This window comes from Kryptolebias marmoratus, linkage group LG5 (assembly GCF_001649575.2).
Source record: "Kryptolebias marmoratus isolate JLee-2015 linkage group LG5, ASM164957v2, whole genome shotgun sequence".
In the NCBI taxonomy this organism is placed as follows: Eukaryota; Metazoa; Chordata; class Actinopteri; order Cyprinodontiformes; family Rivulidae; genus Kryptolebias; species Kryptolebias marmoratus.
The window spans coordinates 2,127,940-2,151,510 of NC_051434.1; the positions used below are offsets into that span (position 1 = coordinate 2,127,940).

Consider the following 23,571-nt stretch of genomic DNA (forward strand, 5'->3'; position numbering starts at 1 on the left):
TGAAAGTAACACTTCTTCCACCGCGGACACACTCTGTTGAGCTGATATTCCAGAAGCAAATGAAAATGTTTTCACAGACAGCTCATCTTAACATTTCTCTCCCGTCGCGTGTGCGATTATGTGACATCCTCCAGCAGTCCGTAATTATGCATGCCTTGAAAATGTGCATCTTCTGTAAGATGAGTGCTCTGACCTGAAAAGGATGAGAGCCTCCGAATCACTGAATGTCTTAACACGGTCACGCTCACAGTAAATGTCTCACCAATTAGCCTCTCGTTCTTATTACAGGTACGGCTGCAGGTGGGGCGGTGCAGACGGTGTCTCAGACTGATTTGATCATACTCAGATTGCTACCTGGAAGATGTAAAATGAGCACTTGTTTCCCACTGGGCCGGCTGGGCGGCCTGTGATTACTGAGAAACTAGATTTCTACCTACGGCTGCGATCACACCTCCCGTTTATTTTCTCAACTACAAGCCATTTAAGCTCCACTAGGTGTTTTTCTTTTTATAAGATTCAGTTATTTTCTCACTGTATGATTACAGGATGCCCACAGGTTGTAAAGAAGCTCACAAATAGCTCATTTAACGGACCGTTCTGGGAAGCTGACCCACTGCAGGGTTAAAGGTTTACTGGGGGAAAAAATGTCCTGTAAAGTTTGGGTTCCTTGTTTTTTTTCCTCTTCCAGTGGACACATGATGTAACAGCGACGGATCAGTCCAGGCTGCAGATTCCCATGGGTTTAATTTGTTAGCAGTCCTCCTTCCAGAGAAAAGAAACTGCTTTCTGTCTGAATAAATGGAGTGAATAAATACACTGCAGCCTGGAAGTTTTGGGTGAATTCCCACAGTTGGAAAACACTCCTAACAAACCAAACCACTTGGCTTTTGGAAGAGGACAGAGGATTTTTTTTTTAGGGACTTTTGTTCAGTTTTATTTATGCAGCCAGCAGTAACTATGTGGTAAAATTGAGTATTTATCTCAAACTGGTTTAAAAGGCTCACATTCTGGCAGTTGAAACGAACATTACAGAGTTCTTACACATTACAAAGTTAAAGTCATGTCCTTTTGAATTATTTCCCAGGTGGATTTTTAGGCTTTTTCAGCATCTGATTGTGGTGAAAACCTGGCAGAGAATTGGTTTTTATCAGATGAAATCAGATCTGTTGCTGTTAAATGTTTTATAATATTACAAAAGAATAATAAATGGAAAGGAAACAAACTCAAAATGTGTGACTGATCTTAAAGCCGCAGGTCAAACCTGTCAAAGGGGCTCTGTGGAAAGATTAACAGTTAATATCTTACCTGTTGCAGATCGCTCATTGAATGGCTTCAGTTTGTAAAAACAGAATTTATTCTGACGTGACTGATGAGCTAACAGCTCGCCGGAGAGAAGCCAAACTTTTAAAGAGGATTGAAGCGAGCAGCGGCGTGTTTGAGCTCTTTCAGCCACAGATTCTGTCCAAAGACGTGTCTCTGTTTATCTAAGATGCTACGGTTGTGAATGAAAAGCAGCAGCAGCTAGCTGTAGGACTTCTGCTGTAGGAATATTATTATATTTCTGCTGGAATAACTGTGTGAAAGTTTATTATGGAGTTTTTGATTGAAATCATTAAAACTGCATCAATCCTCTGATTAGCTTTTAGCTCGTCAGTCAAGTCAAAATTAAACTCCTTTAAGCTTTCCAGAACCTTTAAAGTTTATTTTCCATCTTAAACTGCATATGGAACAGTTTTAAATGTCAAATTATTTTAATTTCTTGCTATAAATATCAGATACTTTATATAGTTGCAGTAGATGTTGAAGGCAGTGTATTAATTCACAGCTCAGATTTATCTTTATTAAATGCAAAACTGTATATTGTTATTACTGTATATTATCCAAACTTCCAGCACTTCTCAAACCATGAAAACAAGTTTTTGGATTTTCAGAGTAAAAGCCTAATGATATTCAGTGTATGTGTGGCTTTTTATCTTTTCTACAACTTTAAACCAGCAGAGGTGATAAAAAATGGCCTCATTCAGCCAAACGTGTCCACATGAAGAATCATTTAATGCAGATCCGCAGTGATCCATCAGCAGCTCCGGTGCTCAGTCACTGCTCACAAGTTGCACGCTGCTGTCGCACACTCGTACCCCGAGTGGGTTCAGGAGTTTAATGAACATTATTGATGGTGAAGCTGTAATTATCGTGATGCTTGCACCTACAGGTCTGTGGCTTCATTAATTCTGTGTAAACTTTGGGTAATGTTTCCATGTATGAGCACCGTCATCCACAGCCCGAGTTCTGCTCTCCGTCTGCTGCTGCAGCACGTGTATCCCATTTAGATACTGTACATGTAGCTGTGTGTCGAATCTACTTCCAGCCTGATTCTGCTCGGCTGAATGCAGGGAGCTGATTGGATCCAGACCTCAGCTGTACTGATCAGGAAACCAAGCTGGGTGGAAAACAACCATGCACCCCCTACCCCCTTCCCTCTGCTCACACTCGATTCATCTCCATCTCAGAGCTGCCTCCCCCCCTCTTAAATGAGGCGATTTGTGGTAGGGTGAGTCATTTCTGAGCAAACCCTGACCGTGGAGAAGAGGGGAGTAAAGACAAAGGGGGGAGCGGGGGGTTAAAGGGGCCACAGAAAGTAGGGAACAAATGTGCGCTTTCATGCTTTCACTCATTTCAGATGGATCACTTTCAGTAAAAGTAAAAGAAGAGAGGAGGAAGAAGAGGGAAGCTAGCGATGAAGGACATATGGATGAGATTAGCACCGCTCTCTAAAGCCACAGCTCTTACTGCCAAACCCATCCACTCTGGTACGATCAGGAACATAATCAGTAAACAGCAGGACAGCGGTATTATTTGCTCATGTAGAGATGCTTTATATTTCCCAACAAAACCCTCAGAATGAAATCCTGCAAATCCGTCCATCTTCCCTGAACACCTGAGTCTGTTCGCAGAGCTGCAGCAGTCCAGATGTTTACTTTTCAATCGCACGGCTGAAAAAGCAAACAAAAACAGGAAAAATAAACCAAGACATCCTTATATTCACTGAGTTAACCTAACATGAGGAAACCTGCACATCTGGAGAAAAACCCCAGAGGAGGAGCTACTTACTGACCCGCTCTCCCCCAAACATCCCGCACCCGGACCCTAAAAACGCCGATATTCAGACAAACCTTTCCTGCTACATTCGTACCCGTCTCCAGCATGCAAACATTGTCATATAAACTTAGACTTAAAGGTCTTAACTACATCACTTCAGACCGTTTTATATATCGTTTATATGTTGTACTGAAACTTCAACAAATACTGATGGTCAGCAGGTAGAAAATTCTCTCTCACAACAAGATTTTAGTGCCGATTGTTAATTTTATGTCAAAACAGTCAAACTTTGGCCAGTTGTAGAGAGAAAAAGGGGCATATTTTGTGTTTTAGTCAATGTTCAATAGATAAACCAACAGACACAAGCAAGACAGGCTGCAGAGTCATAACCTCAGTTTTTATGAAACTAAAAACAGTTGAAATATGTTATCAGGAAATGTCTGCAAATAAATAAATAATTTTAAATGAAAATCAGAGTCGGCAGATCGGAGCTTAAAGGTGGTGACTCACTGAGATGTGAACGTTGGTGGAAAAATTCCTCAACATTGCGAGAAAATAAATGAACTGACTGAACTCTGTCTGTGAAGGAGTAACCAGCGAGTCGTGCGGCTTATAAACCTGCACTCTTGTCCGTGCACTTCAGCGACTCATGCAAGAGCTCCACAAAACTCAGGAGACCTTCCGGAGGCATCAGAAGACCCCCTTCCTGTAAACGAGCTGCAGCTCAGCCAATAAAACTGACTGGTTCATCCTTGAATTAATGAATAACCGCTCAGAATACGTGTTATGGATGACTATCAGCTACTACCACACCAGATTTTAGCTCAGTGTTTGTAAAAACGACAGATGTACATATTTTTGTGTTTGTTAAGGCTGTTTAGTTGTGGCAGCCATCTTCAATCCAGCTGATGCCCTTTCAGAGTTCCATTCAAACTCATTCACTGGTTCATTTTCTAACACTTACATGATCGCCTGCCTTTCATGCTGATAATTAAGTTTTATTTATGCACGATAAATCTCAACTCTCTCCTACCACCGTCTGTGAGTCAGAGGGTTAAACCTCCAGACCCCCTCCTCCAAGCAGAGATATGATCCCTTCAGAGAGTCTGGAACACCTCCCTTGGTAGACGCCTAAAGGACGTTGTAATCGTCCCTGCTCCCTGCTGACGATCCCGTCCCTCAGAGTCCAGACGTCCTTCTGAGGATCTTAGTTTTGTTTGTTTTCCGTCTGAATGACTCGTCCTCAAGTAAATCAGCAGCTTTGCATTTAATCTCAGCTCTTTTGTCACAACAACACCTGTCCAAAGATGCTGCCAGAACAGAGAAATCTTACTCTTTCAAAGACAACTTCATTCAGAAATTAAATAAATGAATAAAAAATGAATTGTGCCATGAGCAAATCAAGATTAACTAATAATTATTCTTTATGAAACCGTCCTAACGCTGTCTGAGGCTGCTGTAAACCCTTCAACCTGCTTACATGTGGATTTTTATGACAACACTTTTTGTTTACTATGCTTTTGTAGCACTTAGAAGTTTTTCATTATGATCACAGATGCTTAATGGGTGTTTTTTCTGTTTGGCAACAATCTGCGCATCAAACATCAAATCTGGCTGCTGCTTTTATATCCGTGCAGGATGACGAATAAATAAATCCCAAAAAAACTGTCAGCGAAACGCACACCCCTGCAGAAACTGATTCTTTCGGCTTTAAGGGTTTTCCAGCCCCCAACCTTTCCTCAGAAACCCCTCCATCTCTCCTCCCTCTTAACCTCCAACCCACCCTCCGTCTCTCCGTATTGATCAGCTCAAAGTGGATTAGCTTGCAGATTGTGATAGCAGTCTGACCCTGAACATGGGAGCTAATTAAAAGACAGCAAACTGGTCTGCAGGATTACAGCCTGGCCCACTATTATACACTAATAAACACTTAAAAACAGGACAGTAATGAGCATTTTATGAGTATTTCTGCGTGCATGCAATCATTTCTCTTTATAGACCTGTGTACATGTCCTGTATCTACATATTCATGCAGCATTTGCTTTATATATGTGGCTGTAAAGTGCAGATATAAAAAAGTAAGTAGCGTCTTGGCTCAGGGTCTTTAACATTGAAATGGAATGCAGCAGCAGAAGCACAGAGGTAATCATGAACCTCTCCCTTGCCAAGCTTTAGCTACCTGTAACACGACGAACATCTGACCCTGCAATTTCAGTGAAGAATGAGCTCCTGCACGAGTCCAATGCCAAATGTTCGTACAACGGAAAAAAGATCTATGTGCAGAAGCAAACACACAGCGTGTTTGTGCATGTAAATTGCAGCATATAGGGATCTGTGCATCTGCAGCACATAATAAACCCACAGATGTATGAATGCAGTGACTATATGGGATGTTTACGATGTGCAGAATACAATCCTTCTGTGTGATTGGACTGAACTCTGACATGTAATTCTGCCTGAAACCAGCCAGCTGAGGAGGTTTGGCCTCAGATTCAGAAATCCAAAGAACAAAAACAGGAGAGGTGAAGAAATAGAAGGATCCCAGGGGAAATGGGCAGAGTATCACGAGCGTGGGCTCATTTCTGCATTTAAAGTCACCCACATGCTGGCTGACCCTGATTGAAACCATCGGCGCCTCGGCTTGCCTCAATGAGCTCACACTTCTTTTAGGAGTAAATGAGAAAGTCTTGGCTGTTTGGAGCACACAGGCCCCAAATGTAAAATATTTAGACACGGAGCGTAGAGAACCAGGTATCTGTCTTTAAAATATTTATAACCTATACTACTCATTCAGCCCACTCCGCCTCCAGGCTTCAAACTCGACTGACAGACGGTAAAAAAATCTAACAACTTTCACAAAAAAAGCCAAAATTTACACGTAAAAACCTGTTCAGCTGGGTGGTAATTACGCCACAGATGGATTCAGGGAGTTTTTGGACTCCAACTACAGTGGGTGATGCATTAAAACATCACTGAAATTTTAACTAAAGCCCCCCCTCCCCCTGTGGGATGTCATGTCAAAAACTTATTAATATCTCATCACCAACTTCAAAACTGGCCAGCAGCTTCATGCAAAAATCCATTGGATTGAACAAAAACTCAAATAAATTCCAGCTACACCTGAAATCTCTTGTGCAACAAGTGAAACATTTTACACCACAAAAAATAACTTAGAAAAACAGATGAGGGGATCAAATTTAACTCGCTGGAACTCAAAACATTAGGCTCGGATCTCATGATTCATAAAAATTAAAATGTTTAAACCTTCAGACTATAATAAACACAACACCTACTCCAAAATAAGCTATAAAATTAAAGAACTGGAAGTTTTTCTCCTGGAAGTCTCTTTAACTTGGCACCTTCAGCAGGTCCACAGATCAGATGTTTTTGGATCAGTTTTAAAGACTCTGAAGGTGATAGATCCACCATGGAGGGATTATAAGAAGCACATCGTTTTATTTGCTTTTGATTGGTAAAATCACCTGTGCACACAGCAGCCAACAACAACGAAGGATGGTTGAAGTTCTGCGTTCTCCGTGAGTTTCAGACGTTCAGAGGGAGAGGTCATGTCAGATCAGACTACATCGTTTAAAGACGAGTTCGGCATAAAATGGACTTCTTTTTCTTCACCTGAATGAAACAAGACTGCAATATACTTTATTCTGTTTGTATGCACGGACCAATCCCATCCTCTTATGTGACAAATGTTGAGCTAACAGAACTCCAGCTCTAAAGGAGCCAATAAAAGCTGCTAAAAGGATAAAAACAGCAGCAAAAAGGGTCAAACTAGAGAAACTGGATCCCTTTTTAAATGCACTGTGATTTCTGAGCGACTTCACCAAAATGTGCTAAAGAAGCTGAAACTCTGTTCAAACTAAAATTAGAACATTAGCTAAAAGCTAGAAGAAGCTAAATAAGAGCTAAGTAGCAAAAAGCTAGCTAAAGGTAGCAGAGCAGCAGCTAAAAGCAGTAAAAGGCTCAATAAAGTAAAAGTAGCATAAAACAAAAACAAAAAGTCCCAGCAGCTGTCTCCTGAACGAGCTGAAGGTTTTAATACACGAACGGCTAAAACAGCACAAAGCATACAGAAGTAGTTTGAGTTTAAAAAGCATTTGGAAAACTAAAACACAGCGTTCTCACACAAAAAGGGGGGGAAAGAACCTGAAAAGGTTGCAGAAACTGTAAAAAGACCCCCTGCTGTCTGAGAGCACCTACAAACGCCTCCGTTCTGCCACTCTGGCTCCTTAAAACAAGTTTAAATCAGACAAAAGGCAGTAAACATGTCAACATTGTCTCACAGAAAGATGGTAAACATGATAAATTTCTGTTGCCTTTAAGGTTGTGGTTTGGTTGTTTCCTGCTTCCTGCAGCGCTCACAGGATCAGTGAATCAATCTGCTGAGATGAACGGGGAGAAAACCTGGCTTTACGATAAAATGAGACGGCATCAAAGAGACGGAGTCGTGTCTGAGTCACGAGGACTTAAACACCACAAGCATGTTTTTATTTCACCGCCATCACAAGCCGCTTGGCCAAAAAGAGTCACTTATATTTTTAGGACCACCTTCAGCTCCAATTGTGGCGTGCTTTCATCACTCAGGTGGGCTTATGCAACGCCACAAAGTTTATTTCCATCCAAAGTTGCATTAATTTTTCATCAAAATTTTGCATTGAAGCTGGGAGAGAGTTGGGCTGCTGCAGAAAAAGTCTTCAAGGACAAGATTTTCCACAGGGTTGAGGTCTGGACCTTGTTGTGAAAATGATGCAACACGCTGCTTCAAACCTCTTAATTCAATCCTGTTGAACTCTGGTCATTTAAATTAGAGCTGCATCTGTGGAATAAGACTAACCAGCATCACTTCCTGCAGCTTTCAGAGGTCTTAAACAGGATCAATTTGGACTCATCACAAACCAGAATCCTTTCAGACTGATCCAAAAGCAGATTTTATAATTTAGCAAATAAAAGTCACCAGTTTTCCCCCAGTTAGCCTCCCTGTTTGGTGTTTTTATTAAGCTACCAAAAGAGAAAATTCTGACTCTACTTGACGACTGACGGGTTTTTATTTGATCTCACCGATTGCTGAAGTAATTTAGGACTTTATTATTACCAGATTTCAACCGTTTCCCTCCTGGTTTCAATCATGTCTGACAGTTTTTATCCCCCTTTGTGTCTTTTCCCATAAAATAATCCAGGAATGAGATTTTTTGAAACAAGCCACACTTTCTCTTCAGATTCGTCTCTTTTCACCTCTTGAACCCCATTTTTGTTCATTTTCAGTTAATGAAAGGACTAATCCCCTCAGTTAATTCTGCTCATTTGTTCCCGTACCACACAGCCACTTTCCCAAATGTACAACTAATATGCAGGAACATTGTATTTTAAGGCAATTAAAGGCCTAATCCTAATTAGATGTCATTTCGTTGCAGCGACCACACAAGAACGAGGACTTTTTCTTTAAAACCTCAGACTTTCCCTCCATTTAAATTTTTATTCACTTAATGGCTGTTTGGTTTAAAAGATGACTTTTTCCTGCAGCAGAGGCCAAACTGTCGAGACTCTTCCTGCAATTATTTTAAGTATTATTTTGTGCAAACATGACATTTTTTTTTGTAAAATTGGTTCTAATTTATCAACATTTGTGATGTTTTTTTGAGTACTTTTAAATAAGAAAACAATAAATAAATTCTTACCCCTAAAAAGCTGCTGACTGACATGTATGGAGTTAAAAATGGTAAATAAATCAAACACTCAGTATTTTATTGCACTTTTATCCCTGTGGGCAGATGTGGATTTTTACGAGGTTTTATTACTTTTTATTTAAAGCTCTAACTTTCCCAGACTCTACTAAAACAGTATTTACTTCCTAATCAAAACAAACTCTCTGCATTTAAAAATATACTTTAATTTTAAAAAAGAGCCAGCTTTAATTGCTCCTGTAGCCTCTCTGCCCGAGTTTGGTGTTAATTAGTTTTTATTTAATAACTGTAAAGGAAAGAGCAGCTATCTCCTTAATTAACCTGATTTCACACATTTATTTCAGTTTTTGTTTTTAAATCTAGTGTTGGCAGGTCTGAAAACTGATGTTTAGTTTTTTAAAGTTTCTTTTTTTGCAGATGCAGTTTTGTTTTATTTGACAGATGATTAAATGTTCAGCAGCTGACCTGGCGGGGCGGCAGAGATTTGCAACACTTTTTCCAAAAAATTCTGCTTCTTGTTTGATATTTTTCTCAAAAGGAGAAAAAAATCTGTTTTAACTAAAACACATCTGAGGTTCTGTAGTTGGGGCTTCATGTTCCACTGAGCCGGTCACTGAATGAGCTTCAAACACAGATTATAAATCTGCATCTTTGCAGATGAGAACCTCTCCCGTCCTTCCAGGCCCCACGCTCCGGCGGTGGCGTTCCTGCCGGGCTGCAGCCGGTGATGCTGGGATGACATCTAAACTTCTCCGACCTCAGACCTCCCCGCGCAGACGGCCTCACGCCTCCTTCCTGTGTGTGTTCCTGCACTTGTGTATTCCCTTCATGTCTGTGGGAGCGATAAGCCGCAGCCTGGAGGCCTCGGCTCTTATCTCCCTGACAGACGTTCCCCCCGCGTGGCCACGGCACCAGCGGCCGCTCCGAGGAGGAGGAGGAGGAAGAGGCCTGCAGCCGAGCTCCCCGAGTGATTCCTGGAAGCTTCCATCAGATTTCCTCGACTTTGTTTCCAATTGTCAAACAGAAACACGTTTCTAAACACAGACCTCTGGCTAATCTCAGTTTACAGTTTGGAAACTTTAAGGAAAAAAGGCTTCAGCGTGAAAATCACCTGGATGAAAATGTTCTCTTTGGATTTGAAATGAAACACCTGAGAGGGGATCAGCAGCCAGAAAAAACCTGTTTCAGCTACACCATTAAATAAAAATTCAACCCATATTTTATTTAAACTTCGTTAACATTTCCACTATTTTCAAGTTTTAGTACACGTTTTCCAAAATGTTACCCTCAAACAAACAAAATGACAAATAAAAGCACAAATTTTACCAATAAGCTGATAAAATAAGAGCATTAAACAAACAATACAGTTAAACTTTGAAACAACTCCAGCGTAAATATGGAATTAGGATGCATCTTTAAATGGAACTGCTGCTTCAGTGTGTGAGCTGTCCACGCTCATCTTCTTCATGAAAAAGTTAAAATAATTTAAGGTTTTACTGTAATAAAAGAGGTTGAGTTTTCCTCTGTTCGTTTCTGACCCTTCAGCCTTTAAAATGAGGTCGCTCACCTTTAAAGGCTCACTTTTCATTGATTCAATCACAAGTTTTTCTTTTTCTAAATGCATTTCAGTCGTTTCTTTAAAGTCATTGTGCTTTTGAATAAAGATTGAAATCTTCTTTACAGAACTTTATCACTTGTTTTATATTAAAAAAGTCTAACTGCAGCCCAACGTCTTAATTTAACCAGAACTAATACAAAAAAGTAAAAAAACAATGAGTGGAAAAGCATTCTGGTATCTTTGGTTGTTAATAATCACAAACACACATCATGCTGTGCTGCAGGAACTTTCAAACAACACTTTGTTTCAGCAGTTTTGACAGAATCAGCCTGAAAAAAAAGCCAACAGCTGTGATTTATCACAGACAGTGATAATAATGTGTTACAACAAAGAAACAGCACGCTTCCTTAGATCCTATTAGTCTTTGAATAAACAAAAATCACATCACTAATCGAGCCGATGGGAAGATCCCGCCGCAGACAAAAATTTAAGCAATCAAAGCTTCATTTATATCAGTTTGTTTCGTTATCACTGCCACACTTACAGAATAAATAATCTACAGCAGAAACTGAATCCAACTTCTTGTTCACACCTGCTGCAGTTCATGTTTTTCCTTCAGGCGGTGAAACTGTGACCCGTTCAGCGAAGAGGAAACTGAATCAGCTTGATCACGACACCGAGATTAGATTAAAAGTCTAAACAGGCCATTTTGCCGTCTGTTGCTATGGCAACGGCGATACAGGAAGCCACACGGAGCCGCAAAAACATGATAATTAGATAAGATCTGTCTCAACTTCACGTGTTTGTTGGGAAGAATTTAGTCTGCATGACTGTCCAGGTGCTCCTACAGCTTTTAGACTCCGTCAGTGAGCGTTTATATTTAGTCTTTTATATTTAGACCGCAGTTAAGTTAGTTTTATAGAAGCTGCTGATGGAGATCCGTCCAGCTGCAGTTTAGTTTATCGGAGGTCAGATCACAGAGGGAACACATCTCGGAGGGTAAAGCAGACTCCGACAGGCTGCAGCTCCTGCAGGGATATCCCAATATTTTCTCAGGAAAGAAGGAATATATTGTCCCTCAGTGGAGTTTAAGTTTTCCAGCAGGACATGCCCAAAAGGCTCCAGATACTCGGACCAGCAGCATCGTCCTACAGGAAGCTCATTTCAGCTGCTTGTATCTGGAGTGTCGTTCTTTCATTCATGATCCATATTTGAAGACCAAGAGGTGAGAACTGGAGCGTAGGTGGACCAGGACAGACTGCATAAACACCCTCCCCCATCCCATCATTGCAGGCCGAGTGTCCCACCTCCGGCTCCATCCTTCCATCACAAAAACACCAAGATGCCTGAGCTCCCAAACTCCACCCAGACGCTGCAGTAACTCAGCTAGGCCTGTATGTGGAGCTGTAACGCTGCCACAAAAAGATGCCAGAAACAGGAAACAAGGCGTGGAGCAGCAGCTCCAAACTGTAAACACAAGACAAAGACCAGGATGGACATAAGAGCTCAAATTAAATCCTTCCAGGTGGAATATGAAAGTTTCACTGTAGTCAACTGGCATCTGCAACACAAGCGTTTAACCTGTTAATATGGTTGTAAGGTGAGTCACAGGTTAGGTTAGAGGTGGGGCTACAGCATCATTTTCAGAAGGTTATATTTAGACTGACCACACAAGAACAACGATGGCCTTTAAGGACTTCCTCACTCTAGAAAACACCAATTAGGAGGTCCTAAAACAACATTTTCCGTGTGCACACAAACAAAAAAAGGAAACCTTTGTGTCTTCATTAAATGCCATTCCCATGTGCATGTTGGCGGAGGTTAAACGACTGTTTCACAAATTAATGACAACTCATTAGATTTACATATTTCACCCTTTCACATCAACTGTCTTCATCTTTTATTATCAGAGAGACAAAGTTCTAAAAGCCTTCCATCAGAACTGCGTTTAAATCCCCAAACAAGCAGACATCCATGTTTGAAAACTGAAAGAAGTTCAGTTTGCTTTTCCTGCCTCCGGTCGATATCTTTTGGTTAACAAGCCGTTTTTAAAAGAACTGATCAGGTTCGGTTTTTATTGTGATTAAATTTTAGACTATTGTAATATTCGTTGGAAAGTTTTATCGTGTTAGTCTGTAAAAAGTGGAAACTTTCACATTTTATTTTGAATTGAAATTGAAGATATCACCTTGGACACAGTTAATCTTCAATAATATGAAGTTCCCACCACCCTGCCTGTGTGTGTGTGTGTGTGTGTGCGCCTGTGCAGAGGTTAGCCGGGGTTTTATGTCAGAGAGAGTCGGAGCCAGAATCCCCCCCCCATGGCGACATCATCTGATTATTTTATGCTCAGTGCTGCACGGTTCAGTGTGTGTGTGTTTGTGCATGTGTGAAACAGTGTGTGTGTGTGTTTGTCTTCAAAGTGAGTGTGTGTCTCTCCAGCGGACAGCTATCTCACTTGCTGCAGGCCATCCAGGAAATGCTTTTCCACTCGTCCATCTAGATGCGGCTGCGCGTTCAGATGTGTGTGAGAGTGTGAGAGTGTGTGTGTGTGTGTGTGTGCGGCGGCAAAGCTCCCAGCCCAGAGCCAGCTGGACTCCCCCATGAAAGGACTTTTCCTGTGCAGCAGGGTGGAGGGGTGGGGGGTGGTCAGAGAGGTGGAGGACAGCAAGTCACTGGACCAGAAGTCATCACCATGCTGCTGCCTGAACCTCTCCCTCACCCGAACATTCACCTTTATCTCGCTTTTCAGCCGCCCTGCAATCTCTGTCTTTACTCTTCTGCCTAGCCCGCCTCAAAACCCCTCCTATCCCCCCCTCTGATCGTTTTTTCCCTGCCAACCTCCTCTTCCACTCTCTGTGCACGCTGCCCTGGGCAGATCCAGCTGGCGCCGGGGAAACCGAGCAAGTCATGCATAGCTGGCATCATGTGCATGTTGACGGATGGGGTTCAGGATAGGGTTGTGGGACGTCTGTGTGATTTCTGTTCCACTTTTGTCAGCAAACCCACCCCCCAAATTTCTTGTTGCATTAAAAAAGCATTTATTCCTGAGAGATGAGGACAGATGAGAGAGGAACAGTAAGTGTGGAGGTGAGAAAGCAGGATTTTATTAGTCGTCTTAAAATGCCTCCTAGTGCCATCAAAGCCCCTCCTGCAGCCTCTCTGCTCCTCTACCTTCCTCACTTCTCTTCCCCTCACCATTTTTCCATGCCTCATCCACATCAGCCTCCTCTTCCTCTCATCCCGGGTCCTTTACCGAGGGCTGAGGGGAGCCATGACTTGTGATGGCTCCTTGAAGGCGGCAGAAAAAGCAGACGGCGCGAGGCTTTCATCCACCGTGCCGTGCAACAGAACCGACAGGAGCCATTACCGGATCTCAGCAGGGAAATTAGCAGGGTGTGTTGGTGCTGAGGTATTAAATGCTACGTTACTCTCTGCCTGCATGTTTGGATCTCACGCTGAGAGACTGGAACCAGCGTTTATCCTATCAGAGAAGTGGACTTGTAATGGTAAACAAGAAGTTGCACAAACAAAAAAAGTGTTTGGAGCTTACTCAAAGCTTCAGGCTAAAATAAGATACAAAAACCTTTCTGAGGCATCTTGGCCAGCTGCAGTTCAGCCAATTTAAACCAGTACAAATATCCCAGATTCTGTTTATCTGTAACATGGTACCGAGTCTTGATTTTATTCATTTGCAGCCTCCACAGCAGCACATAACTATGGTGACCTTTAAAAAGCAGCCAACTTTGTTTGTACAGGGGTCAATTGTAATGATTTGCTTCCCCATCCAAAGCCGTGTCTTCTGGTTGAGGTAATTGGCTCAATATGTTCTTGGTGCCTGACTTCAGAGAGCGAACACTTCGAAAATATTCCTGTGTCTCCGTCCTCAGAGCGCTGGACCAGAATCAAAACAATACGGTTTAATATTTTCTGTTAGTGGAAAAATTAATATATTGATATAAATTTAAGGTATAATTAAATCCCAATCTGGAAACTTTCTACAGTACTTCACGCTGTATTCCAATGAGCAGGTAATCTAACATACCGTTCCTGCCCTCAATTTAAGACAAAAAATGTATTTTATGAACACAGACTGCTTGTTCTGCTTCTCATGCATCAATGTTACCAAACTCAAACTGATTGACGTTCTCTGTTAGCATTCGTCAGGCTTTTTATATGCAGTTATTTACCAGTCACCTTACACACGTGCACCAACAAACCCGAGACTGGAAAAGGTCAGAGGTCCTTCAGGAGGTACGTTCAGCTCGGCTGCCATCGTGACACTCGAATACAAACAACCAACGCAGGAACCAGACTGCCAGAACGCTCAAATATTGACTCAGACAAACAGAAATACGAAGGAACGAAAGATAAGATGTAACAATGCAAAGACCATCAAGGTGAATTCCTCTCCGTCTCTGACAGATTCAACCCTCAGCACCTTGCAGCTCTGCTCCAATCACCAACAATTGGTGAAATAATAACTAAAAAAAACCCCGTTTTTCTTTAAATGTCTTCATTCTCTACAATAATCGAGCTGAACACACCTCTGGTTGACCTTTGACCTTTCTAGAGTCAGGCTTGTTGGTGCACGTGTGTAAGGATTGCATATAACGTTTAACACTTTGTGTAAATAAAAGCAGGGCAAATATCACCTTTATGCATCATGAACATGACAGACTTTAATTCCTGGCTCCCACACGGTCTGTTTGGAATAATTCTGGCTTGGCGTCGAGCCTCGATAAGAATAAAAACATTTACAACATGTTTCATTTGTTCAGTGCGTTTCGTGCGGCTGGTGTGTTAATTAATAACTCACATGATGGTGAATGAGTCATTCAGCCTTATGCTGTTGCAACTTTCAAAAGGTGAAACAAATGATTCCTTCTTGTTGTGATTCAGTACCAGCGGCAGACCGGCCATCTGGTGCGATGGCTTCTTTCACAAACAGGCCACAGCAAACAGGAAAAAAAAAATTAAACCGTGATTTAACTCTGAATCTTATTGCTGCCCTTGGTGACTGAGATTGTGGTACAATTTACTTTGATTAAGACTATTATTACAGCTTGTAATTCACCTGCTTCTCAGTTTTGTAATTATATACATGTCATTGCTGTCGTGTTTTCCTGACAGATTAGGAACAAGCAGATCTTAATCTTCCTGCTCTGTCTGAGGGTTTTAAAAGATTAAAAACAGATTCAAGCATGTAAAATTCATCTATAAACTAATTTGCTTCTTTTGTTTGAAGATATCTAAAACTTGTGGCAAAAGCTTTAAAGAGCTGGATGAAACAATCTTTTTTTCCCCCCCTCGTATTAGGAATAATTAAATGTCTTTGCAACCCTTTAAGATGAGTTTAAGCTGATTTAATCAGCTGGTCTAATTCATTATTTCATCTCATTACTTGCTATTATCCACTATTGTACAGAACCCTAGAAGAGTGACACAAAAAGGAAAGTTTAAGAATAAGACAGGCAAAGCTAGAATTTGTTTGTTTGATGTATTGTAGAATTTTAAAAATGAAATTCACATATTTTAGTCGTAATGGGAGAAAACTTTCCACAGAATAGTTGAGAGCTGTGGTTCTCCAACCTTTCATACAAGTACAACTTCAGAAAATAAAAACAAACCTTCTAAATAAACTTAATCATCTTAAGAATCGTCACATTTTCACTTCTGGGCGAAACAAAGGCGGCGGGAACTTTATGCTCAGTGGTAAACAAATGTTTACAGACGGAGCTTTCTGTTTGTCCTCCATGTTCATTTCATGCGTATTTCAGCCACAGACAGAGACAAATGGAATGGTGGGGGCATTATAGCGCTATGGGCGACCAGTGAAAGGAACAACGAAAATGACAGAAATGGAGGAACGTTTTGAAGAGAGAGACGTCCGATTAAGACTTTACTTGTGCAACATAAAAGCAAAAAGTTTCATGACTGCAGATTTGTTTAGAGTACTTATAAATAGTTGATAACAAATACTTGCACCACAGTTTGTGTTTAGGCGACTTGGATACAGAAATCAGCATCTGCCATCAGTGGATTTTTAAGTATTACAACATTTCTACCCTTACGTTTCATTCTGGAAGGAGTTCAGATGCCGAGCTTCACTCCCGTTCAGCACAAAGCTCTGTCTGCTCAGAGAATCAGCTTCACTCACCTTCTTTAATGTTATATCATGTAGTTGTTGCACAGCTGCAGAACACAAGCAATGAAACACCAAGGACACGTACAACACGGCTGAATCATAAAGCCCGGCCTTCATCTCAGGTACTGTTTCTCTGAGTCCTTACAGTGCTCAAAGTACAGACTGTGTGAAGCTTTTACATGTGTCTGGAAGGGATTTCGGTGAGTTAAGTGTTATGTGTGTGTACTAGAAGTAGAAAGCAAACCCTCCTTGGTACTTTGAGTCAGTCACAATGCTACGCTTCCAGCAAGAACAGCGGCAGCTTAGCCACTTCAGAACCTCCCACACTCCCAGCATACAGCCCGGCTATAAAGGATCTTTGTTTTCAGGGGAGACAATTCAAATCTCCAGCTCAGATTTCCCACGGATTTTCTAAATGTGGCTTTCTCGCTGTTTACATAAAGAGGATGGGTTTTCTTTTAAATCCTGTTTTCTTGTAATGCTTAACGTAGTGATTATTCCAAGTAATTCCTCAAAAAAAAATCCAAAAAAAGTACTAATCAGGAGGACAGTTTTTTTTTACAAATGATGCTCTGAAACACTGACGAATGGTTGCTGGCGTACACTGACTCACCTCAGAGCATTAAAGTATTCCCGTGTGTGTGTTGCGTGTGTTTCTGCATAAACAAATCAACTTGTAAAAGAGTCACAGGGCAGAGGAAACGGAAAGAAACTCCAAACCCTGAGAGATTGTCCAAATGACCAAACTGTGAAAAGTCAAACCACAAAAGAAAAACCAGCTCTGCATTTAGACACAATCATGTGACAGGAAACGAGAATTTAAAAAGGTAAAAGATGGGAGAACACATGAAAGAAATCAGGAAGTGTTAGTAAAAAATATTTGATCCAGAAAAAAGGAAAAAAGGGCAGAAAGACAAAAAAGCAAACCTCTGCAAACTGGCTCACACCAACTTTAGAGGAATTTGAAAATCTTGAGATGACACCAATGTGTCCACTGCAGGGCCAAATGACTCTAATGAGGGCCTCCTCTCCAACAGTTCCCATTAAACTCACCTGCAGTGGAGATACAGTGTCCTGGTTGAAGTGCGGTGCTATAAACCTCTATTTTAGAAGAGTGGTTTCGATCTGAAGTAATAAATGTTTGCCCTTATCGTGTAATTTGGCCCTGCTGTGGGGAAAGAGTCAATCAAAAGCCTCCGCCAAAAAAAAAACAAGAAAAATCGACCAGCAGACTGAGAGAGACCAGCAACCCTGATCCCAGCATGTGTCAAAAAGAGTTTAAGTCTCTGTGCATGCATATGTGCAGGTTTATCTGCCTGGTGGGGAGGAGATGTGTGCATGCAAACATTTTTGTGTCTGTGTGTGCATTTATGTCAAGGTATGCTGGACAAACTGTGGCAAATGGATTGGAAGGAGTAATACCAGCTTGTTGTGCAGGAAGTGTGTCAGACTGGGAGTGAAAATACACATCTGAAGGCATGTTCTGCTACTTCCTGTGTGTACCCACAGATCTCTCCTGCATTCAGCAGCACACCCAGTTCACAGGTGCACAGTGCAGAGGATCAGACTGCTGTGTTAAATTCTTTTGACTCACCGATGACAAAAGTGGTGAGTTGGTGTCTGCTGGCCCCGTGCTTATTCTTGACCTCGCAGATGAAGGTGGTGTTGACGGCGTCGTCCACCTTCTTCACCGTCAGCTTGTTATCATCAACCTCGACGGTGTCTGGCAAAGAACCAGAAGCCCTGCAGAGGAAGGAGAAAGAAAAAGGATTATAAGTGACGTAGTGAGGGAAAAGCAGCAGGAAAAATAATATTTAAGGAATAGCATTCCTTGCAGGAATGCTCATCGCCTGCCGCCTTTCACGGCACACTTTTAAGCTGTGCAGATGGGCGGAGTGTGTTTTCCTTACGAGCTCCAGTTGATGCTGGTGGGTGCAGGGTTGGCGTTGGCCAGGCAGAGCAACACGGCATCGGAGCGGCCGACGTACCAGTTGTGGTCGTAGCCTTCTATGGACACAGTTGGGGGGTCTGAAAGAGAAACAAAAATACACATTGCCTAATAAATGCCTATTTGTTTGCAGCTGTATACAGCTTGAGTTCTCAGAGAATCTATCATATTGTGTAGGTGAGGTTTGCGAGCGCCTAGGATTTTTAAATTTTTGTCAAAGGAATAGCCATTGTTCCTTTGCATTGAAAGGAGCGAAGCTTTGGGCATGGTTAAAGTGTCTCTTGGACCCATTTCTTTGAAGGTTTACAAGCCTTTTTGGAAGAAGGCCCCATGCTGATCCAAAATAGGATGGAAGGACGCATCTCCTACAGCCTGGAGGAACTGAAAAGGATTACTGGACAGGAGGAGACCTAGAAAACGTTTCCACTGGAACTTGACTTCAGTTAAATGAAAGAGTGGATGGTTTGTGGGCAAACTGTTAGCTTTTACTGTTGTACAAATGCAGATAACCATTTTACAAAAAGTGTTTCCTCCAATGCCAGTTTTAATTTTCTAAATCTTTTCCATTAACATGCAAACACCCAACCCACGTCATGGCTTTCATGCAATGTTTTACCAATTATTCCCATCCAGCTGTCATTAATGAAGAAAAGAAGGTCACTGCTAAGTGCTGCCACTCAAAGACTGAGTTCAAAATTGTCTCAGTGTTGAAATTTAGCAACAAAACAAACAAACAAAAAAAAATTCAAGGTGCAAAAAAAAGTAGTTTCTAACAGGCTTCCTAATAAGTCTTAGGAGTTTAGTTTGAGTATTTTTCAGGTCTGGATCAACATGGGCAAATAAAAGAGTATGTAAACTTTATTACCAACAACATTTTCTAAAAGATCAAACAAGCAGAGTTTATTTCCACAAAGATTAAACACAGTCATCATGATGTTCATGTTTGGTTCATTTGTAACAAAAGGCCTTCAGTTTTAAGGTTTTTAGCCATCAGTACCTTTAGCCTTTTTCATAAATGTTTCTGCAGCTTAACTGCAAAGACAAGGACAGTCTGCCTTTGGCTGTTCATGAAAAAATTAAACAATCAAGCTGCCCATTTCCCACAACATCATGAGCTTTCATAAACGAAGCCTGCGTCGTAAAACCAACAGATCTCCGATTCTAAATCCCCTCAAGCTTCAATGTCAGTTCTTAGCTCGGTGGTTCAGAGGCGTAACAGGAGCAGGTTGACTGCAAACATTTAACGTTATAAAGTATACAACGTGTCAGTCATAAGATCAGCCAGCATTAAAGTATTAAAGGAATTGTTCCCAGCTGTCCATTTATTGTCCACTGTTTGGTTTTTACTGATGTTTGAAGCGTTCAGTTAATAAAATCACCACTCTATAAACATTACCAGCAAATTTACAGACGCTTCGAGTTTAGAAATATAGCTCAAAATAATCAATGAGTGTTTGAAAATCTGACTCTGCAAAAGTATGGAATTTCAAAATGAAAATAAAAAAATCTTTTTAAATGTCGGTAGATGAGCTTCAGTTGGTAAAAAGATAAACAGATGGTTTTGTGTCAACAGGTTGCATCATAAAACAAATAAAGCGAACCTCAGCCCATGTCTGACAGCTCACACACACCCAGCTGTATCTGATAAAAACCTCAACATCTCAATAAAAATATTTGCTTAAAAAATCAAAGTATTCCCGTCACAGCGCGATGAGAAAAATCAGTTAATTCCTCTGATTAATTCCAACCAAGGCGACGTGTGTAGGAGGTTAAAAGCTGAAAGGCTTAGTGGCTTTTTCCTTTTTAAATGTTTCCCAAAAACATCTAAAGACAGAAAGAGAGAAAAAAAAGGTGTGAGGAGAGAGAAGCATCGAGAGGAAGCTTCAGAAGGAGGACAGGAAGACGAGTGCGGCGAGATGAGTTTTTATTTCTGACCTATAAAACCTGATCTGTATATCACAACAGACAAGTCCTCGCGCCGTCTGCACCTGGCGCCGTCAGCCCCTCGCACCATCAGTACAAAGGACGCAGCAGGGAATCCCAGCGTGCTGCGGTTCTGTGAATTATGAGCGGCAGCCCCTCGCGCCCTAAGCCCCTCGCGCCCTCAGCCCCTCGCGCCCTCAGCCCCTCGCACCCTAAGCCCCTCGCGCCCTCAGCCCCTCGCGCCCTAAGCCCCTCGCGCCCTCAGCCCCTCGCGCCCTCAGCCCCTCGCGCCCTCAGCCCCTCGCGCCCTCAGCCCCTCGCGCCCTAAGCCCCTCGCGCCCTCAGCCCCTCGCGCCCTCAGCCCCTCGCGCCCTCAGCCCCTCGCGCCCTCAGCCCCTCGCGCCCTCAGCCCCTCGCGCCCTAAGCCCCTCGCGCCCTCAGCCCCTCGCGCCCTCAGCCCCTCGCGCCCTCAGCCCCTCGCGCCCTCAGCCCCTCGCGCCCTCAGCCCCTCGCGCCCTAAGCCCCTCGCGCCCTCAGCCCCTCGCGCCCTCAGCCCCTCGCGCCCTCAGCCCCTCGCGCCCTCAGCCCCTCGCGCCCTCAGCCCCTCGCGCCCTAAGCCCCTCGCGCCCTCAGCCCCTCGCGCCCTCAGCCCCTCGCGCCCTCAGCCCCTCGCGCCCTCAGCCCCTCGCGCCCTCAGCCCCTCGCGCCCTAAGCCCCTCGCGCCCTCAGCCCCTCGCGCCCTCAGCCCCTCGCGCCCTCAGCCCCTCGCGCCCTCAGCCCCTCGCGCCCTCAGCCCCTCGCGCCCTAAGCCCCTCGCGCCCTCAGCCCCTCGCGCCCTCAGCCCCTCGCGCCCTCAGCCCCTCGCGCCCTCAGCCCCTCGCGCCCTCAGCCCCTCGCGCCCTAAGCCCCTCGCGCCCTCAGCCCCTCGCGCCCTCAGCCCCTCGCGCCCTCAGCCCCTCGCGCCCTCAGCCCCTCGCGCCCTCAGCCCCTCGCGCCCTAAGCCCCTCGCGCCCTCAGCCCCTCGCGCCCTCAGCCCCTCGCGCCCTCAGCCCCTCGCGCCCTCAGCCCCTCGCGCCCTCAGCCCCTCGCGCCCTAAGCCCCTCGCGCCCTCAGCCCCTCGCGCCCTCAGCCCCTCGCGCCCTCAGCCCCTCGCGCCCTCAGCCCCTCGCGCCCTCAGCCCCTCGCGCCCTAAGCCCCTCGCGCCCTCAGCCCCTCGCGCCCTCAGCCCCTCGCGCCCTCAGCCCCTCGCGCCCTCAGCCCCTCGCGCCCTCAGCCCCTCGCGCCCTAAGCCCCTCGCGCCCTCAGCCCCTCGCGCCCTCAGCCCCTCGCGCCCTCAGCCCCTCGCGCCCTCAGCCCCTCGCGCCCTCAGCCCCTCGCGCCCTAAGCCCCTCGCGCCCTCAGCCCCTCGCGCCCTCAGCCCCTCGCGCCCTCAGCCCCTCGCGCCCTCAGCCCCTCGCGCCCTCAGCCCCTCGCGCCCTAAGCCCCTCGCGCCCTCAGCCCCTCGCGCCCTCAGCCCCTCGCGCCCTCAGCCCCTCGCGCCCTCAGCCCCTCGCGCCCTCAGCCCCTCGCGCCCTAAGCCCCTCGCGCCCTCAGCCCCTCGCGCCCTCAGCCCCTCGCGCCCTCAGCCCCTCGCGCCCTCAGCCCCTCGCGCCCTCAGCCCCTCGCGCCCTAAGCCCCTCGCGCCCTCAGCCCCTCGCGCCCTCAGCCCCTCGCGCCCTCAGCCCCTCGCGCCCTCAGCCCCTCGCGCCCTCAGCCCCTCGCGCCCTAAGCCCCTCGCGCCCTCAGCCCCTCGCGCCCTCAGCCCCTCGCGCCCTCAGCCCCTCGCGCCCTCAGCCCCTCGCGCCCTCAGCCCCTCGCGCCCTAAGCCCCTCGCGCCCTCAGCCCCTCGCGCCCTCAGCCCCTCGCGCCCTCAGCCCCTCGCGCCCTCAGCCCCTCGCGCCCTCAGCCCCTCGCGCCCTAAGCCCCTCGCGCCCTCAGCCCCTCGCGCCCTCAGCCCCTCGCGCCCTCAGCCCCTCGCGCCCTCAGCCCCTCGCGCCCTCAGCCCCTCGCGCCCTAAGCCCCTCGCGCCCTCAGCCCCTCGCGCCCTCAGCCCCTCGCGCCCTCAGCCCCTCGCGCCCTCAGCCCCTCGCGCCCTCAGCCCCTCGCGCCCTAAGCCCCTCGCGCCCTCAGCCCCTCGCGCCCTCAGCCCCTCGCGCCCTCAGCCCCTCGCGCCCTCAGCCCCTCGCGCCCTCAGCCCCTCGCGCCCTAAGCCCCTCGCGCCCTCAGCCCCTCGCGCCCTCAGCCCCTCGCGCCCTCAGCCCCTCGCGCCCTCAGCCCCTCGCGCCCTCAGCCCCTCGCGCCCTAAGCCCCTCGCGCCCTCAGCCCCTCGCGCCCTCAGCCCCTCGCGCCCTCAGCCCCTCGCGCCCTCAGCCCCTCGCGCCCTCAGCCCCTCGCGCCCTAAGCCCCTCGCGCCCTCAGCCCCTCGCGCCCTCAGCCCCTCGCGCCCTAAGCCCCTCGCGCCCTCAGCCCCTCGCGCCCTCAGCCCCTCGCGCCCTCAGCCCCTCGCGCCCTCAGCCCCTCACGCCCTCAGCCCCTCGCGCCGTCAGTAACACACACCGTCAGTAACACGGACGCAGGGAATCCCAGCGTGCTGCGGTTCCGTGAATTATGAGCAGCAGCTCCAGCTCAAGGACATTTTGCTCGACTCGACTGCAGGCATGTTTTTATTTCCACACTCCTAAATCAAATTTAAGCAAAATCTGACCTAAAAGAGAAAGTCAACAAGTATGTGCATCTTGTGAAACGTCTACTTTAATCACCTGCCCTGGAAGCAGCTTGTCAGCGAACAGCCTGAACAGGATAATGTACAAATATGTAGAAAAACTATTTTTACACCACTTATATTATATTTAGCTCACCTACTCTGTCTTCTACTCTCATAGTAGTTGGATTTTAACTGCTTGGGCAAAAATGTGGTCTGACTTTTAACCAGCTGTATTTAGAGGTAAATTATTCTGGAGTAAACCTTGAGACAACATCTACTGCTCACTGATGTTCTCCACCAAATGTTCATATACAGGTGCTGGTCATAAAATTAGAATATCATGAAAAAGTAGATTGATTTCAGTAATTCCATTTAAAAAGTGAAACTTGTATATTATATTCATACATTACATACAAACTCATATATTTCAAATGTTTATTTCGTTTAATTTTGATGATT

At 45.3% G+C, this 23,571-nt stretch overlaps 1 protein-coding gene across 3 annotated transcripts in view; it reads right to left on the minus strand.

The window, feature by feature from the left end:
- The window catches only part of pvrl2l (PVR cell adhesion molecule related 2 like), a 289,332-nt gene that overhangs the window by 100,610 nt on the left and 165,151 nt on the right, over positions 1 to 23,571 (minus strand). For all 3 annotated transcript variants that reach the window (XM_017427628.3, XM_017427627.3, XM_017427626.2), the window contains exons 6-7: positions 18,409 to 18,526; positions 18,093 to 18,241 (exon numbers count right to left, since the gene is read on the minus strand). In XM_017427628.3, coding sequence (XP_017283117.1) covers positions 18,093 to 18,241; positions 18,409 to 18,526 — 267 coding nt within the window. The remainder of the gene's footprint in view (positions 1 to 18,092; positions 18,242 to 18,408; positions 18,527 to 23,571) is intronic.